Source organism: Malania oleifera, chromosome 4 (assembly GCF_029873635.1).
Source record: "Malania oleifera isolate guangnan ecotype guangnan chromosome 4, ASM2987363v1, whole genome shotgun sequence".
In the NCBI taxonomy this organism is placed as follows: Eukaryota; Viridiplantae; Streptophyta; class Magnoliopsida; order Santalales; family Ximeniaceae; genus Malania; species Malania oleifera.
In genome coordinates this window covers 72,419,869-72,440,298 of record NC_080420.1, presented here as the reverse complement: position 1 = coordinate 72,440,298, position 20,430 = coordinate 72,419,869, and the positions used below count along the sequence as shown (strand labels likewise).

Genomic DNA, 20,430 nt, shown 5'->3' with positions numbered 1-20,430 from the left:
CAAATCAAAATCAATTTTTGAATAATTGGTTTCAATTTGCATGAATTGGTGTGTTGCATGTATGAGAATAGAATTGATTTATAGAAAGACGACTTTAAATAAGAACCAACTTTCGAAAAATCTATGCTTCCTAACATGAAACAACACGACATTGATCGTGTTGAAGCGCTAATCGTGCCGTTATTTTAAACAAAAGCCGACTTTTCGTAAGTCAATGTTGGGGTAAAATTGACTTACAAAAGTTAATTGGGTACATTTCTCTATATATTCCACTAATAATTGTCCGAGGGTGATGGACAAAGGTGTTCCTCGTATCGCTCGCGCTTCAAAAGAACTTTGACCTTCTCTAGTCAACCGAACCGAAGTGGAGATTACTTCGCTCTGGGGCACGCGCTTACGGTAGTTACGGCGAGTTCTGCAGTCAATGTGAATTTACGGCAACGCCCTCCAGGTTGTAGAAGAATCGACAAGCATTTGAAGGCAATTTAGTCATTTCAGCAATAAAATCACTTCCATAAATGGCCTAAACATGAGAGTAAAGTGGGGCCGGAGATATGATTTTTACCGTGTGCCGGCGAGACATGAATGGGTCAGCGGGCCGGTTGAGCTGCTGACTCAGCCTAAGAACACAGAATCCAGGGCTCCACGTCTTTGACCCCTTCTTCTGCTTTACCATTTCCCTCCGATTCTCCTCCATAAAATCTCTCCGATTTCTACTCCTTCCCCCCCCACGCTCTCTCTCTCTATCTCTCTACTCGTTCCGTCTCCGCGTTGTTTTTGCTTTCTTCGCTGCCCTTTTGTTGCCTTTCTCGCCCCCCTTCTCTTTTCAATTTTCATGGCGGCGTCTGCTAATTAGCATTGTCAAAAGCCCCCTCTCAGATTTTTTTCATTTCTACATATATCATATATGGAAATGGATTCTTCGAAAGGTGTAGGCGAAATCGACGGACAGCTGCCGGTGAATGATTTCTCGAAGAACTACGGGAATCGGCCGGAGGAGACTGGAGTTTTTCGCGGTGATGAGTTTTCCGCGGAAGATGGAGGGAAAGAGGAAAAAATAATTGGAAACTGCGAAAGAATAAACGGGGAGTTTGTTGAAGTAGATACCTCAGGTATAGATGACAAGGGAAATTTTGAAAATTTGAAATCCAATGAATGCGGGGAAGCCGAGGATAACGCGATAGAGTTAAATACAAATGAAAAATTCTCTGTAGTCGAAATCGAAAAGCGAGAGATAAATGGAGAAGAGCACCAATCGACGATTAGAGAAGAAAGTGTAGCCATTAGTCCCAAGCACGGCGGCGTTGTACATATTATCCGTCCTCACGAACAACTGCCCAAGCCCGAAGCCCCGCCAGGCCTCCAGAAATCTCCTTCGGACGAAGAGGAAAAACAGAGGACGATGGATCGATTGCATCCTTCGTCGGAAACTTTCACCGTGGATGTGCCGGCGATAGGGAAATTCATCCGTGAGAGGAGCAACAGCTTCTCGGCCGCAATCGCGAAGCGGTTGTCGTCGTTGAAGGAGAACAACAACGATTCGAAGTCCAATGTGACGGAGTTCAATCTGTCGGGGCTGAAGGTGATTGTGCAGCTAAAGAAGGACGATCCCGATCTCAATTTGGTTTTCAGGTCGAAAGAGGTGAATCTCAAAGGACAGATCAGCTTCTTCTCGAGATCGAATTGCAGGGACTGCACTGCGGTTCGGAACTTCTTCAGAGAGAAGGGATTGAAATTCGTGGAGATCAACGTCGATGTTTATCCACTGAGGGAGAAGGAGTTGATTCAGAGAACGGGAAGCTCGTCGGTGCCGCAGATCTTCTTCAACGATAAGCTTTTAGGGGGATTGGTGGCGCTAAACTCGCTGAGGAACAGTGGGTTGTTCGAGCAGAGGCTGAGGGAAATGCTGGCGAAGAAGTTTTCCGGTGATGCGCCGGAGCAGCCGGTGTACGGGTTCGATGATCCGGAGGAGGAACGGACGGACGGGATGATCGGGATCGTTAGGGTTTTGAGGCAGAGATTGCCCATCCAGGACCGTCTGATGAAGATGAAGATCGTGAAGAACTGCTTCGCGGGGAGTGAGATGGTGGAGGTCATGATTCAGCACCTGGACTGCGGGAGAAGGAAGGTACGTTCTTTGAATTTGATTGGGTACATCTCAAGTGTAGTTACTTTCTTAGTCCCTTGACTGCTTCTAGGTCAGAGTTTTTAGGCTTTAGCCGTAGATCAAAACATATGCGACTAAAAACTACGCAAGACCAACGAGTACGGTAGACCGCGTTACACGCAACAACTGTCTCCAATTTATTAATAATAATAATAATTAATTTTTTTTTTTGGGTTAAAATTTGCTTGATAACTAATTAAGTTTGAAATTTAAGCGATCCGATGAGCCGCTGACTAGCGCCAATGTACTGATTCGGAAAGACGATTTTACCCTCTTTCCATTTAACTGTTAACAGGTTATAGAAAACTTTAATTATGACGAAAAAATTGGGTCATGATAACATCAGGTAGCCGAGTGGGCACTGAGCTGCTTTTAAGTAAATTAAATGATGAATAATAGTGTTAGCTGTCAACTTTGTTACAGCGCGAAAAACCGACCTGTACGCGTTTCTGTAAATTGGCAGTAATTCATTCCTAAAATGCTCTTCCTCAACGAATTTTAAAATTTCAGAAATTCTCAACTAACAAACGATTAGGCAATTTAGCATTCTTCATAGAGTTACCCTATCATTGTATGAAAAACTCACTCTTCTTCTCTTACCATTCTAAGAGATGATTATCAACTCATCTTCTCATATGCTTATGGCCCTATGTGTAATTAGATTGTAAGCTACAATTGCACAAAAAAAAAAAGCATTAACGATACATGAGACGAGATAAACTCTTAGTCAATTTTTTAAAAATTTCTCCTTTTCTTTTCTTTAACTACTAGAGTTTATTTACTTGCATTGTGAATATAGATTACCATAGCTCTCCTCTCCTTTCTTTTCTTTGGATCGAGAAATAGCGAATAAAGCATTAAAAAATAAATGATACTCAGAAGAATTAAGGCCCAATGGAGCCCATTAATTCTTGCTTTAGTTTAAAGGGGAGACATCTATTGACGTTGTCCCTAATTTGTTGGAGAAGTCTGAAGGTGCTCTAATTTAGTAGTTCATGATCTTAACATTGGATTGCTATTTGGATATAATAATGGTGTGGTGACTAATAGTTTGTTTAAAAAATAAATATAGTTATGCGTAAACTAACTCTAATTTTGGGAATTTATGATAACCTTAGAAAAATTTAATTAATTACAAAAATGTATACAATGATTAATTATAAAAATTATAGAATTTCATTTTATAGATTAAATTATTATTGTCAATGGTTGAAATTTGCATCTTATTGTGCTGACAATAATATTAGATAATTTACAGAGAGTTTGATTCCATAACCAGTATATTAATTGCTATTTTTTTGCGAGTTGTTTTGTCACTAAATGGATATAAAACTTAGTGCACAAACTCTCAAGCCAGTTGTATGCTTTGTCCAATATCTTGGTTTTTCTTTGTTAACAAATCTGTGGTTACTTAGCTTAAGCTGAATTGTTTTTATTTTCTAGTGACTTCTAGAGTGTTCTTCACGACTTCCTTCACAGTGCGATCTAAGAAGCATCAATGCTGAGACACAACATGGGCACGATAAGATACTAACATGACGATCCAATACTTTATATATATATATATATATATAGGATATGGCACAACTAGGTTATTCCACTTAATTAAGTTTAGAATGTACATATTTAGGCATATTTTTCCTTCTAGATGAGAACAAATCAAGGTGAGCACTTCCATGCCAGGGTCAAATAAGAGGAGACTGGATGTGGCAACAATAAAAGTAAATTTTGATGTTTGCATATTTGGCTCAACTTCTCCTTTTTATAAGCTAATCTTCCTAGGTAATACATGTCTCTATCATTAAGATTTCCCATTAATTATAAGGAAATTACAGCAGTTCAAAAGGTTCCCAAATCTAGGTCTTCCCTTTAATTTACTTTCCCAATAGCCGTAATAAACATCCCAAGTCAAGTATTCTCAATAAAGGATATACTTTGTGCCTAATTAGATACCCCCGCCCCCAACTCCTTGGCCGTGGAAGGCACTTTCAAGCTTGGGAGTATGCATATGTAGAAGATCGGTCTCTAGAAAAACACAACCGGACAAGCCGAAAATTTTTGACTCAATAAGCTAATTTCCTCAATAATCGAGATGCTTTATCCAAGGCTCCCCTCATTTTACCAAAATCAAACTCTAGTTCCTAAGTCCTCCATGAGGTGAGTCCTCGGTTCTTTTGGGTGAGGTTCCTTTCTTTTTCCTTTGTTTTGCATTGAGGTGAGACCTTTGTTTTTCTTACTAAGGCGAGTCCTTGCTTTGTCTTATCAAGGAGAGTCCTTGAGTCTTTGGCAAAGGTGATCCTTGTTTTTTTTTTTTTTTTTGGACCTTGATTTTTCATACCAAAGTGAGTCCTCGGGTTTGTTTACCGAGGGAAGCTCCCAGGTCAAGGTGATCCATGAACCCACTTTTACATTTGTTCTCTTATCAAGGTAAGACCTCAAGTTTTAGGGCCAAGGTGATCTTGGGATGACCAACCCCACCCCCACCCCCCCCCGGGTCCCAAAACCCAAGTTTGAGGTAAGCCTTTTTTGGAAATCAAGGTTTTTTCTTTCTTTTCCTCATCCTTGTGCTCTTATGTGTTATAGTTGAGGTGGACCTTAAGGTCTTTTTCAAGGGTGTTCCCAAGGTTATCCCCTGATCTTAACAACAGCAAAGATCTACTTGTCAATGTCATTTCCCATTGTTACCAACCCAAGCCTTATGGTCGAGGTAGCCCAAGCGTATCTTCCCAAGAACATGTCTTAATGACCACAATGGGAGGTGGCCTTCTTTCTAAGGCTATTTGCAAGGTTAATTTTGGCCTTTGGCACTTGAATCGTTTTTTCCAAATGGGTCTATTTGACCCTTTGTCCTTGGCCATTCTACCAAGTTTCTTCACTGGGTCTATTAGCCTTTTATACCTGACCATTTTGTCAATTTGTTCATGTGGACCTATTTTACCTTTTTTTCTTGGCCTTTCGGCCTAGTAGGCCTACTTGGCCTTTGTACTTTTGTACTTCAAGGACTTATAGGCCCTTCAGGACCTTATAGGCATCCCTTTAAGGTTGGGCCTCCTCCCTGGCATTTTTTGTATGAGTTGCTATAATAGAAAAATGCATTGTCACATTATTGATGGTGTTGTTTCAACTATATGCATATATAAACAACTTTTTATTTGTATTTCATATTTTTCAATATGTAATTTTGTGTCTATTTATCCTTACCTATTCATATAAGGGTGTTGGTTCTATTAATCCATTGGTATTCTAAGGAGTGTTCCAATTTTATTGGGGTTATGCATCAAAGCTTTTTTTTATGTACATGAAATTTTTATGCATGCTTAGTTTGTGTTTATGTGTGCTTGAATAATCCCTAGGTAATTTCATGCCAATCCCCATATGCAAAAAAAAAAAAAAGTATTTGAAATTGCTACATGTATTTACCGATATATATATATATATATATATATAGTTAGGATTAGGATCTTGTTTATGCCAACTAATTTATGTGAGCCTAGGTATTTTATTTCAAATGAATCTATCATGGTTAAAAAGGTCCATGCAGGTGTTTATATATTATTTATCAATTAAACATGGCCCCCAACATCTAACTAGTAATAGGCTAGGACAGTGGCAGATTTAGGAATCACGGCTATTGGGCGCCAAAGTACCAGTAAAAAAAATTATTTTTAATTTACAAAAAAAAATCCTATTAATAGGCATTCTGAAGACCAAACTAACCAAACTCAATACAATTATTTATTTAATGTTACTCACATATCTCTACAACAGGTTTAGAAGGGAAAGGATCTTCAAATTTTGGGACATATAAAGCTGGGAAAAATAAAAAAATATGTGTGGGGAGTTCAAGGGGGTGTGCTAGGAAGTGGTTTGGGAGTAGAGCATTTGGAATGGCCAAATGGTAAGATTTATATATATATATGGGTGGGGGTAGAGGGAGAGGGAGAGGGAGAGGGAGAGGGAGAGGGGTGGGGGGAGGGACCTGGATTGATAGTGGAACATTTTGAATGACCAAAGGATAAAAAACATTTTTTGGCTGCTTAGGTAGGCTGCCCCCTCTAGACATCCACAGGTGGGATCGGAAATTTTATAGCTACCGCTTAACAATTGGAGCATTTGGTGTGCTTACTCATGCAAGCTGGATGTCTTAGAGGTTTGCAACAATCACAAGGCTTGATAAGCCACACTGATCCTTCTCCCTTCCGAATCATATTCATTAAGATTTAGTGGCTTCTTTTTTTATTTGCTTCTTTTTCCCCTCCACCCGCCCTCTCTATTGCCATTTTTTTTTTTTTTATGGTTGAGGCTCTTGCCTCCCCAAGCAATGGAGCCAAGGTGCTATCCTATTTTTTCCCTTTCCTTTTTTTTTTTTTTGGCTCTTGTCCTCATTGAAGATTGGAGCCATGGTGCTCCTCACACTTTCGTGTGGGCTCTTGGTCTCCCCCAGAAATTGAAGCCAAGATATTCCGTAGCTTGGGGTGCCATTAAGGTGACACTGGATTCTGCCCCAAATCCGTGGGGGCCGCCACCTCTTTCCCTTTTCCTAATAGGGGCAAGGGCTCCACTTTGTTTTGCTTTCTCATGAGATCTATTTTGTTGAAAATTTTCTCCAAGCATCTCATCCGTAGAAGGCCATAAATTGTTCCATTGGAACCATCTCCTCTAGCGGTGATGCATTGACTTGTGGCGAATGTACCAACAGAGGAGAGTTAGTTTACTGATCAAACTGATTGGGATAAGGATCACTGTGGATGCACATGAACTCTAGGGCTTGAATGAAGGAAAGGATATGTTGTTTACTGGAATTTATGGAGTTTCGATTTATACCAGGAAAAATTGTCAAAAGCTGCATTTTGCACCGGGATTGGTCGAAACCAGTGTTTTAAAAGGCCCAATCGAGGCTCGCCTCAAGGCACAACATGCCTAAAACACCTTGAGGCTTAATCTAAAATACCAAATTCCAAAAAGGCTAACGCATTATATGCTGAGGCTAATGCATTTTTACAAAAGGCACACCTTTTGCACCTTTTTAGTTGAGGCTTAAGCATGTTGGTTGTGTGATTCTCAAATAAAAAATTGGTTAAAAAATTTTAACTACATGTTTGTGTAAAAGAAATCTCATAATATGAGTTGATTTCTAGAACTTTTGAACCTCAATCTTTCCAAAATAACATAGAGTTGTATCTTAGATCATGAAAATAGTTTGAACTATGTAATAGCATAGCTATCTCTTGTCATGATTTATGTCATGTATTCAAGTAGCAATTTTTTAATAGTCGACAAGTAGTTTGCAAAGTATATACCATTTTTCTTTTTTGCATTATATTTGCGTTTTTCTTAATTTTTCTTTATTTTTAAAATATATAAATTTATTTACATTTTTTTAATCTTAAAAATAAATTCTTAAAAGGCTTATGCCTCAACGCCTTAAGGGTTATGCCTCACCTTTTAAGGGTTAAAATGCCTTGCCTTATGCCTTCGCATTTTAAAACATTAGTCCCAACCAAAATGTTACTTTTTAAAAGTAAATAATTTTACATGTTGGATAATGACACTTGCAGCCTCCAGAAGGGTGGATGCTTCCTAGGGTGCATCTCTTAAAAGTTCTTGCACATAGTCAGACTTCATTCACAGTGTTCCTTCTCAAGTCATGTTTTCAGGTTGCTTAGTTATTGCTCAAAATTTCACATATCGTAATGTCCTTTATGTGGAGTATTCTTTAGTAGTGTTTGGGAGCATAGATTTTGAGCCTTGAATTTGAATTTGTGTCGATTTGGTAGAAATTCAATACAATTTTCTATTGAAAAGGAGATTTTATATATTTGACTAGTTTCAAAATAGAGGAGAAGTACTTAAAAGAAGTGCGTACGGATTCAAGAAAGTTAAAAGAAATGTATGTGGGAGACCACATGCTATGCATGTATTAATAAACACATATTTGAGGGAATGGAAAAAATCCTACATAAAAGGTTGCATCAGTGAAATGAACACATCATAATGTTGGGCTTTTGTGGAGCCTAGTTGCGTTAAATCTGGATGATGACCCGACCTTTCTTTAATGAGAGATTTCTATCCTAAGGCTTAGTCCATGGAGCGAAGGATTGGGCCCGTTTTGTAGCCCATTCGGAACCCTGTGCGCAGCATATAAAATGATTATTTTTTGGGTGATTAGGGTAAGCGGTCACACTTCGCGAGAGAGCGAGAGAGAGAGCATTGTACCGCTGCACTCTCTGTATTTTTCTTCCTGATAATAGTGAAATCCTTGCAACTCCATGGACGTAGGCAAAATTGCTGAACCGCGTAAATACTGTCTTGTGCGTGTGATTGACCATGAATTACATTTTAAGAGCTTCTCTTGGATAAAATGACTGTTAACCTCAATACACTTGGTTCACTTATCGAATATGGGATTCTTAGCTGCAAACAGATGACTATTTATCACACATAAGGTTCTTATGTTTTAACTATTCAACTTGTCTTAACCAAATCAACTCACTTTTAGTGTGTGTGTGTGCTGTGGCTTTGTATTCCAGTTCATCACTTGATCTAGCAACAATAGTTCCTTTCTTTATTTTCCATAACACCAAGTTACAACCAACCAACATGCAGTACCTAGCATTGGATCTTCTGTCATCTGGAGATCCAAATCAATCTATACTAGTATAATCATCAATCTGAATATGATTGATTTCCATAAAGCAAACCATAATCAAATACACTCTTGAGATAACTCGAAAGTACAAACAACTGCATTCCAGTACTAGTCCATGGAGCATCAAGAAATTGAATATACACTTATTACAAAGGAGATACTTCTTCAAATAATCTTCAATATCATTTAGGGTCGGATAGCAATTCGTCCTCTGGTAAGTTTTATGTTTGGATTCATGGGAGTAACTGTGGGTTTTGTCTCCAACATCCCTATTTTAGAGGATCTTAACCTCACTCTTCTTTGCAAAAAACTCATATATGTCTTTCCTTTTCTCGCTACAGGTTCCCTGTTTTTTTTTCCTCTCGTGGCTCCACTCTTTTTTCTTTATTCTCAGCCACCTCTTTATTTTCTTTTCACTCTCTCTTTTTCTTGAGGTTTCGGCCTCGCTCTCCTTTTTATTTTCTCTCATTTTTCTTTCTCGTGTTTCGGCCTCACCCTTTCTTTTTTGCTCAATCTCACTTTTCAGCTTCAATTGGTCCTCATAGGTCTGTTTTGGGGTTAAAGGAGCAAGCTTGATTGTTTTTCCATCCTTTACAAAGTTGTACCTGTTCCTAAATCAATCATGAATCACCCTCCTATCATACTGCCACGGCCTCCCCAACAAAATATGGCCAGCATGCATAGGAACTACATCACAAAGCACCTCATCACTATACCTCCCAATTGCAAAAGCTACCAAAACCTGCTTATTGACCTTGACCTCCCCACATTTCAACCACTGCAACTTATAAGGTCTAGGATGCTTTAGTAAAGGTAAGCTCAACTTCTCAACTAGGGTGGTACTAGCTACATTGGTGCAACTTCCCCCCGTCTATAATCATACTACACACCTTGTTGTTTACATAACATCTAGTATGAAATATGTTCTCTCTCTACTGCTCCATTTCATCTACCTTAATTTGCACATTGAAAACATGCATGGCAACAAGAGATTCACCGTCTATAAGATATTTCACTCCATCATCATCACTAGCATCGACCAACTCAGGCATCTCATCACTATCATCCTCACTCTTAGTCATCACCTCCCAATTGTCATGCATAACCATCACCCTCTTGTTTGGATATTGAGACGCGATGTGCCCTAAACCCAAACATTTAAAAAATTTAATATCTCTATTCCTTGAAGGTTGGAAATCTACCTTGGGTTTGTTCTTGTTAGTTCCCACATCTTTTCCCTTAGGTGGTTCGGCCTTCCCCTTTACTACAGCTCGATCATTTCTATCCCACTTTGGTTTCCAAGGAGGGCTAGAAACTAAGGTGTACCTTGCTGCCCCTTTTCTCTTTAACTGCCTCTCCACCTTCATAGCAATGTGCACCATGTCTTCTACCTCCACATAATGTTGCAACTCAACTACATTGGCTATGTCCCTATTCAAATCACTTAAAAATCTGGCAATTGTGGCCTCCTAATCCTCCTCTACATTAGCCCAAATCAAAGCCACCTCCATCTTCTTATGGTAATCCTCTTACACCCCTAGACCCTTGTGTAAGATTTTGTAATTTTTGGTAGAGGTCTCTATAGTAGTGGCTAAGTACAAATCTCCACCTCATGAGAGCTTTCAACTCACCCCATGTTTCTACAGGTCTCTTATGATTCCTCTTCCTATTGGTCAATAATTAATCCCACCAAATAATTGCATAATCAGTGAACTGAATTATTGCCAGCTTCACCTTCTTCTCCTCTGAATAATTGTGACGAGCAAAAATCAACTCTATTTTCTTCTCCCACTCTAAATAGATTTCAGGGTCATTCCTACCTTGGAAAGATGGTATTTTCATTTTTATGCTCCTAAGGTTCCTACCTACCCCATCTCGATCCCTTGGACTTCTCCTACATCCTCTTCCACGCCTACCTCCTCTAGGTCTGCCCATTCCACCCATTCCAACTTCAGATGCTATGTCTTCTGCATCCTCATCATCTTCTTTGTTCTCATACTCACTTTCAATGCTAGGCTCACGTCTCCTCCTATCTTGCCCACCTTGCAAATTTCTAGTCACTACGTCTTGCTGATTCATCCTATCTCTCACCTCCCCCAACACCAAATTCAACCGTTCAAACTGTTTTTGCATGACCTGCAACACAAAGAATGAGTTATCTGCCTCCTCCTTAGGTGTTGAGTCACTCTTATGAGACATTTTTAATGCGTTGCAAAACAAGAATATTAGTGGTAAAACCTCACACACTTCCTTACGTGTTTATGCTCAAATATTGTCACTCCACTCAATTTTCACTCTTTTGGCCTTTTCCAATACTATTCTCACCCACTCTTGCCTTTTACCTCACCTATTTTTCCTTTCAAGTTCTTTAAGAACTAGTTGAACTAAATCAAGACACAACCTTGTATTATTCCAACCAGCAATAGTTTCAAGAAACAAGAAAGGAATAAAATGACATGGATCTCAAGGAATTTGTACGAGGAAAAGAGCAATTAGGAAACAAGATACTTAAGATGATATATTCGACCCCTTTGAAGATAAAGATCAATTAACACCAAATCACTTCAATTTTCAGATTGCAAAGTATATCAAACAGTCATTTCTGAAATTTTATTTTATTTTATTTTATTTTTTATTTTTATAACTATGCAGCAAGCTTTGAATATGCTGCCTCTTTTTCTTTTCTTTTTTAATAAAAATTCGGTCACAAGCAGCAACAATCATTGCAATTTTCGAAAAAGATTGATCTAATTTCAACAACAAGAAACGGAAATAGAAGGAATCAAAGCAAAGATTACAAATCTGGAAATTACAGCAAAGATTTGCGTAATCAATTAAAGAATTTGCAGATCTGAATTCTTGAATCAAGTACACGAGTAATCAATTGTGAAAATCACAGATCTGAATTCAAACGCACGAAATTAACAAGAATGAAGTAGGAATCACATATTAGAATAGAAAACCCTAGAACACGCCTAAGACAAAACCCAATTGCAAGATTAAAAAGGATAAATCAAACCTGACTTGGAGCCTGAGCTCTGATACCAAATGATGTGAACCCGTGGGATCAAAATCCCTTGAACCCACAAACAAATGAAAACTTACCCAAGAAAGCCAAGAATCAAGTCAAGATGATCTAGACCCGTTGAAATCTTGTTTCAAGAACTTAGATTCTGAGAGAACGCCACAAAGGGTTTGCCTTTGATAAGTTCTTAGTTCAAAAAAGAACAAGTAGAGAAAACGGAAAATTCTCTATGAAGAAAACTTCATTCACGTTCAACTTATGGAGAATGCAGCTATAAGTTTGTTTTTAAACCTCTCCATGAAACCCTAGGGCTGACTAAGGCTTACATCAATTAAAAGACATGGGCTGAACATCTCAAGCCCAAAACACCCTAAGCTACACGCATATAGCTAATAAAAGAAGTCCACTTAATGAATTAAATGGCCCAAATGCCTACAACCATAGAAACATAAAATAGTCCCACACGCCTATACTTAATGAAATAAAGAGTCTACACTAAACCACTAGGCTATGTTGCCCCTCTTTGTAGCTTGTATCACATGGATTAAAACTGGTTCTTCTTCTCTCAAGCCCATGTTGAATGTTGGGGTCTTGATCAATAAATTTGCAAACTTTGCCCAAGTGGATTGCACCAATCCTTGCATTGCTTCCTTGATCTTCTTAGCTCTTGACCTTGTGATTGGCCCATCTGTAACTTGCAAGGGATTTTAAAGACTCGGTCCACCATGGTGCCCATCAAATTTAAAATCTATATTCTGTGTAACAAGCCACATTGCAGTGGATCTTTTTATGATGAAAATACTTGCTGATGTCAGCCCTAACTGTTGCTGATTTCAGAAACCTGTAGTTGTAAGACTTCAGTTATTTGTCTGGATCTCCTCTCTGTAGTTTATTCCTTAGAATTTTATTTTGAATGAAAGAATCTTATTTTGAATGAAAGAAAAGAGAATTAAAAAATAGAGGTAAAAACTTATGTACATGGGAGAGAGATCGAGAGAGAGATCGAGCACAAAAAGACTGGGTTGGCTCCTCTCTATTTACCATTAAACAAGGTTTTGCAAATGACAGTTGGACCTTTACCTTCCTTAAAAATATCCTAGAGCTGCATAGCTGCATCCTCGTAAGTAGCCTCTTAAGAGACTTAAGAACCAATATTTTTCACCCAGGCTAAAGTACAAATTTCTTCAAACTGGTTTCTTGTATTCTGATTCACATACCAACTGTCTGTGATTACCTGTTTTATGGATCATTATGGTGATCTTGTTATTAATGATTCCAGTATAGATTCTAGAATCAATGTTAGTCAGGCATACTTTGTGAGAAAACTTCTCTCCTGCTAATGGGGAGCATGTGCAGTAGTAGGGATACAATTGATCTTTTCATTCTATATGTTGGCAAGTGTCTCTTGTCAATATTCATATTGTATAAATTCCAAATGAACTGTTCTCATCTGCCAATGGCACTGAATGTTGTTAGAAACTTTGTATGGTGTAACAAACGCAGGCTGTCGAGATTGGGAAGGAACTAGCAAGAAGACAATTCATCCATCATGTCTTTGGGTAAGAATATTCTCTTACATACTATTTGAAAATAGCACTCTTTCAATACCATTATATTCTGTGGGAACATTTTTGTAGGGAAAAGGATTTTGAGGATGGGAACCATTTCTATCGTTTCCTTGAGCATGAGCCATTTATTCCTAGATGCTTCAATGTTCGAGGATCCATGAACGATTGTGAGCCCAAGCCTGCTACAGTGGTTAACCAAAGGCTTACTAAGATAATGGCAGCGATACTTGAGTCCTATGCCTCAGATGACAGGAACCATGTCAATTATGAGGGCATCAGCAAAAGTGAGGAATTTCGGAGGTATTATTACTCTTTTTCTTCTTTTTTCTTTTTCTTTAATTTCCATTCTATATATATTTCTATGCATATTTAACAAGACCACAATAGAAATAGGGAGTTGCTACCATCTACTATCAATTTCCATTTGCAATATAGATGATATTAAATTACTTAAAGACTGTATTTAATTAATTAAGAGGCAGTGATTTGTTCTTGAATGTTATATTCTTATTCTTGTGTTTTAAGGATTGAGACATGGGACCTGCTTTCTCCTTTTCTGTTTAATTTTGTGCTTGATGTTGAGCAGAATGTTTTCTCAAGCCAGGGGCTAGGGGTGGTTAGAGGAATTTAATGAGAGAGTGATTGATGAGCTAGCTAATTTGTTGAGAGTGTTGATTTTATTTGACCCTCACTTGAGGTTTGATCCACATATTTGGTTAGGGGATCATTCTGCTTTTTTCTATAAATCTTTCTTCCTCCTGGTCTTTTGAAATTTTTGACTTCTTATCCATTTGCCTTGGAAAAAGAAATTTGAAAGGCTAAGGTTCATTTATGATCAAGACATTTTACTTGGTCTTTTGAATCCGGTCAAGACTAGTACCGATGACTTATTGAAGGTGAGGGTACTATATAAAGTGATTAACCCAGATATGCCATGCTTAGGTCTAGGGATAGAATATATTGGAGTCGTGCTTTGCATGTTATTTTTTGGACCTTGTGGTTGGTGAGTATATTCAAAGACAAGACTTCATTTTCCTATTTGTAATGGGATAGAATTGATTTCCTAGCTTCTCTTTGGGCATTAGCTTCAAGGGTGTTTTGGGAGATTCCTTTGATTTGCAAAGGGATTGGGGATTGCTGTTCTGAATTGTCTTTCTATTTTTCTATAGGAGGATCTCTTGCTCTCCAAATCTTGTATTTTTTCTCTCTTTCATTAATCAGTTCCTTTTCTTATCTAAAATAAACAAATAAATTCTCACTCGAAAAAAAATGCTATTGTATTGTGAGATTTCTATATGTAGAAAACAGTTACTCTAAAATGAAAAAAAAAAACAAAAAAACAAAAAAAAAGAAAAAAGCTCAACAAGAAAACATAAAAATGACAAATGAGCACCAAAACAATTCATACATTTTGGGAATATTCAAGAATCTTCTGCCAACAATTTACAGGCACTATGGAGGAAAGAAAATCTAAAGTAAATCTTTTTTTTGTCTATTTTATTTTCTTGTTTGTTTCCCGTATGCTCTTATGTTGTGACAATACAACACCTGCTTCTCAAACTAGAAGTATCTGAACACTCCCTTTTAAGCAGAGTATCATATGTCTATTTAGCATCGATGGCTTCTCTTTTCTGCCTGCCACCCTACCAATGTAATCACATGATTATAACCCCGCCTCCCCAAGACCCCCCCCCCCTCCCCCCTAAAAAAAAAAAACACGATGACTATGTACCAACTGAGGGAAAAAGATTTCCAAACCAAGAGCTTAAAATTGTATATGTAGTTTCTACCCCAACACACTTCATCTTGAGGACTCTGCAAATTGAATAAATTGTTCACTTAAATGCAGACAGCAAGTAGAAATTAACTGCAGAAAAATAGTGGATGAAAATACAAAAAAACACAAGGCTATATAAGTAGAATAAAATAAGAACAAGCAAAGAGAGAGAGAGAAAAGAAGGCAAGGATAAAAAAAAAAAGAAAGCACTTGCATAGTCCAAAAACAAAGTTTGTGGTCACAACAGTCAATTTGACATTCAATTATTCCAATAGAGGGATTAATAATTTTAAAATATAAATGGACCTAAAACCCTAGTAATAACTGATCCCACCCCTGTATAATTAATCGGAACCCTTTAATCAGTTAATCTCAATCACTGACTAAAATTCTAAATAATAAGACCCCAGAATGCAGCAAAATCCTCACTATCTCATTGCTACAGTGTGTGAACAGTCACTACAGTTATATGAGAAGTATCCTGTACAGTAAAGTGAACAGAAATTGCTTCTATGATGTGCATCTTGGTGACACAGTGAATCTATTCAGTATTTTACCTTTGAACTCGTATGTTTTAAGTATTTTAACTTCATGGATTCTTCTGATCCTATTTTTATTTACAATTGTAGATATGTAAATTTAGCTCAAGAACTTCATCGGGTGGACCTCTTATCACTTTTGCCGGATGAGAAGATGGCCTTGTTCTTGAACCTGCATAACGCCATGGTCATCCATGCTGTGGTTAGAGGAGGACGTCCAGAGAGGGTAATTGACAGGAGATCCTTTTTCTCCGATTTCCAGTACCTAGTTGGAGGCCATGCCTATTCATTAACTGCAATTAAAAATGGAATCCTAAGAAACAATCGGAGACCACCCTACTCCTTGGTCAAGCCTTTTGGCACTGGAGACAGACGCTTAGAGGTAAATAATTGTATTATTTGACTATAATCAAATTGTTGTGTGAACAATTTTCCTCCTGCTAAAATTATTTTTAGGAGACTCCATCAAACTGTATCTGGTATGCTAGCAGTTCCCTGTTGAATAAAGGCACAGTTTTGCTGCTGCAATGAGAGGCTGATTCATCAAGCCTGTAGCAGCCCAATTCTGTATATTAATATTGATGCTTCTTCACTAACCTTTAATATTTAAAGAAAAAATTTATCCCATGTAATGTTAGAGTTGTTTAATTTTATTTCTCACATGAAACTTCCATTGATATGATTTCTTTTCTAACCTGCATTTGGAATATAGAAGAAAAGAAAGGTACTGTTTAAAATAAACGAACAAAAACATATTTTTACTATATTTATTATCAACTTATCTGGATGGTGATTGCATCATGTTGGATTACCTCTTTTGACACCCATAGTTTGAGGGTTTATTTAACTTTAAACCCACTTCGTATTTTTTAATACATAAAACTCCTATCCAATATATGACAAAAGTCCCATTTAAGGATGGAAAAAACATTTGTACGCATCCTGTAACCTTTCATTTCTTCACATGCTTACAGATATATTGCTTATTGGTTAGGAGTCAATTTCATGTCAAGTTTTGTGCTTCATTAATTGCTCCTCTTATAGTTCCTTGTCCAGTGAATTCTTCTAATTTTGATTAATCAGGTGTTTTATTGGCATAATTTGTCCATTAGGCACTTTTTAAAGGTCACACATGATACATGCATGCACATTTTCCATTCACATATAAAATGTATTGCTATCTACTGGATTGACTTGCAACAGTTCGTTAACTTGAGTGCTTTATTCAGAGGTTTTCTCACACCATGGAAGCCAAAGTGTAATCTTCCCAAGAAAGTTTTTCTAGATAGAATCATTAAGATTATGCGATCTATTAAATTTGTTGTAAGGTTACACTCATATCAGCAAGTGCGATATTAGCTCAAATTGTATGCCAGCCTGAGAACCACTAGATATTTGCTTGAATGCATGCATTTACTTTTGCTGCTACCAAGAGCAAAAGTAGTTGGTGTACCAGCACCATTTTGCAATGTCTAAAATGCACTATAGTTGTTCATCCACTTCCCTTCAAGAAGATTTGTATAAATGTTTTAATATGCACTGTGTATGCATTATAATTTGCACTCATGTTAAGTGGTCTTTTGACTATCCCAGTTGGCATTTCCTAAAATTAATCCACTGGTTCATTTTGGACTCTGCTATGGGACACGATCAAGTCCAACAGTGAGGTTTTTCACTCCCGAAGGGGTTGATGCTGAATTAAGAAGTGCTGCAAGAGAGTTCTTCCAAAGAGGTGGAATGGAGGTTGACTTGGACAAGAGGACTGTCCATCTTACTCGGATAATCAAGTGGTTAGTTATCAAATTTATATTATTTGTCTATTATTCATTCTTTTGAAATCAATTATTACTTAAACATGAAAAAATGGCTGGCTATGTGCATTTCTTTTTGTTTAGTTTCTTTCATAAGCTGCTGGGTTGTGGATTAATTAGCTTCTTCTGAATGAGGCATTAATTAGCAATTTAATTGTGTGTTATGTGTGTGTATGTATGAATTTATGTATTTTTTTTATTCTGCAGGTTTAATGTTGATTTTGGGCCCGAGAAGGAGATTCTGAAGTGGATCATCAGTTACTTGGATGCAACTAAAGCAGGTCTTCTAATGCATCTTTTAGGGGATGGAGGCCCTGTTAATATTGTGTACCAAAACTATGATTGGTCTATGAATACTTGACCAGTTTTCATTTGATCCCATCATTCAAACAAAAGAAAAATTTGGAAAGAGAGTTTGAAGCAATGCAGAGTAGTGTCTGCATCAATGAAAAATTTGTATATAATACCATAGGTTTTGGAGAACTTGAGTACCCTGTTCAGGACTCAGGATTTTGAAAAATGATATATACATTTTTTATTGATTTTTGGGCATCATGAACCATTTGACATTTTTTTTTTTTAATTTTAACAAAATGATTTGATTTCCTTCCATGACTACAAGTTTCGAGCTTATATGACAATGCCTGTAGATCTTGAATGATCATGAACACAAAGGTTGACAAACTATTGTTCAAGCTTAGAACGCCACATAAGTGTTAAGAATGCCAAACCATTGATGAGATATGAAGAACATGAAGCACTTGTTCACTTTGACCTAACTCGCTGATACTATTTTTCCCCCTTGAAAAGGATGAGCTTGACTTAAGGGTGGGTAAGAGTTGTTGGACTCAAATAAGTTCAATAGCTTAGGAAATCATTTGTTCTTGGCGGTCTCCAATATGATGTAAAAGTCTCGTGCATCAAGTGTTGTGTTTTTAGTATTTTGAACTTGTTAAGATAATGGTTAGCACTCTTTATTTGTTGACTAGAATTACAACTTAGGGGAGTCATAAACTTCAAAATGCTTTTGACATTTAGGGCGCATTATCTATCTAAGCTTTGGATGGGATTGCCAATACCTTGATCCTTGTGCTAGCTAATTTGATCAATCCTTCATAATAGGAGATCATGCAATTGGCATGCCATTTTATTGAGGACTCCAAAATTTTTGTAATTACTTTCATATGTCATGAAAATTCAAAATTGATGATATTATAATACCAAAATTACCTTGAAAAAAATTATTAGTGAAAATACAAGCAATCGTTAGAGGGAAAAAAGGGAAATAATTGAAACAAAAACCTCACACGTGGTGAACATGCCAAAGGATTCTTATATTTTAAAAAATAAAAAAGACATGTGCATATGTGCATATAGGCTTCACTAATGGTATGTCTTTAAGCAAGTATAGCTAGCTAATTTCTAAAAATCAACGACCATTTTTGTTTAGTATTTTGTGAAAGAGAGTATAATGTGCAAGAATAATAGAAAAATAAAGTTGTTTCAAGCTTGCAACAATTCCTCAAGCAAGATCCTTCCATGTGTTTATACATAATGTTAGCCTTAGTGGCTACATAATCATGTTTATATGTTTTGATGATATTAACTTATATGTTGTTCTTAGTGAACATCTTTGCAGATCATGTTTAGTATAGGTTTAAGTGGCAAATATATGAACACTGAATCAAAGGCAAAGACTGGACCGAGTTGACGTCGAGTAGGAAAGATCAAAAGGACACTCACTTGGAAAGGACCCAAGCACAACCAAAGGAAACTTAATGTAGAATTATATGTAATGGGGAGTGTTTGAGGTAGTAGTCTTTGTAACTCTTGTGGTTTTGTTTCATGCATGTTTTCTAAGCAAGAGTTGAGCAATTGCACATGCATACTAGGACACATGAGTTTATAGGATTTCTCCTAAGTCACAAACTCAACTTTCATAACTTTCAAAGTTAAATCAAATAGTTTGTCAAAAGAATCCTAAACTCAAAATATTTTTTCATAAGGGACAAGTTTTTAACATCCTAGTATTATAGACGTTTATATACTTGGTCCCAGTTTTGACAAAACATGGTTTATGTCCTAAAACCTCAAGAAAGTTAAGTATGTTTTTTATAAAAGGGACATGCTAAGCATATAAGATATCAAATGAGCTTTCAAATATATTTTCATAAATAAGATATCTTATATTCAAAAGGAAACTCATTTGGACAAGTATAAATCTTCATTAGAGTTAATATATTTAATATACTTTTGTCCAAGATTTATCTGAGTCATAAAAAGGCTTTTTGGTATGAAAAAACAAAGCACTCGTTGACTAATGTGATGCGGTTGTAGACTAATACCAGTAGCATAAATTGAGTTTCTGTCTAGGCCACTCATCGACAAATGGGCATGACTAATTGACGAATGGTTTGAACTCGTCAACGAATTTTTTCAATAGCCAAAACGAGTTTTCAACCCAAGTGAATCGTTGACAAAAAGGGGTAACTCGTCGATGACTTAGCGTCACTCGTCAATGAATCAATGCCACTCATTGACTATTCGTATCGGGACCTAAACACCAATGGCTAGAAAACGACTAGTTTCTTTTGGGATTCACTCCCAATGGCTACATAATGGCTAGCTCGGTATTTTGGCTTTAAATACAAGTCCATAGACTTGTTTAGTAATGGTTTTGGTGATTTTACAAGTTCATAGTGAAAAATATCTTTGAATACAAAACCTAGGCATTTTGCATATTAGTTATTCATCACAATTCTCTCTTGCTCTTTAATCTTGTGTGATTCAATCCTTGAAAGAATAGTGTGAGGTTTGGTTTGTATTTGATATCAACTCATTCGTGGATCATTTCTTTGTATACCCAACTTCTTGTTGTAAAGGTTCTTTGCGAA

The 20,430-nt window shown here is 37.0% G+C and overlaps 1 protein-coding gene across 1 annotated transcript; it reads left to right on the top strand.

Annotated features, from left to right (window-relative positions):
• The first annotated feature begins 388 nt into the window (after positions 1-388).
• On the top strand, positions 389-18,078 carry LOC131153168 (uncharacterized). Its single transcript, XM_058105291.1, has 6 exons — positions 389-2,128; positions 13,345-13,400; positions 13,479-13,709; positions 15,816-16,107; positions 17,319-17,515; positions 17,744-18,078. The coding sequence occupies exons 1-6, from the start codon at positions 908-910 to the stop codon at positions 17,895-17,897; spliced, it is 2,151 nt and encodes a 716-aa protein (XP_057961274.1). The 5' UTR covers positions 389-907; the 3' UTR covers positions 17,898-18,078.
• The last annotated feature ends 2,352 nt before the right edge of the window (positions 18,079-20,430 follow it).

Excerpts from the sequence above, each read along its gene's own strand:
- LOC131153168 (XM_058105291.1), top strand. The coding sequence starts at position 908 with ATGGAAATGGATTCTTCGAAAGGTGTAGGCGAAATCGACGGACAGCTG. Across the intron at positions 13,401-13,478 it reads TTCATCCATCATGTCTTTGG|GGAAAAGGATTTTGAGGATG; the intron begins GTAAGAATATTC and ends ACATTTTTGTAG. Across the intron at positions 17,516-17,743 it reads CTTACTCGGATAATCAAGTG|GTTTAATGTTGATTTTGGGC; the intron begins GTTAGTTATCAA and ends TTTATTCTGCAG.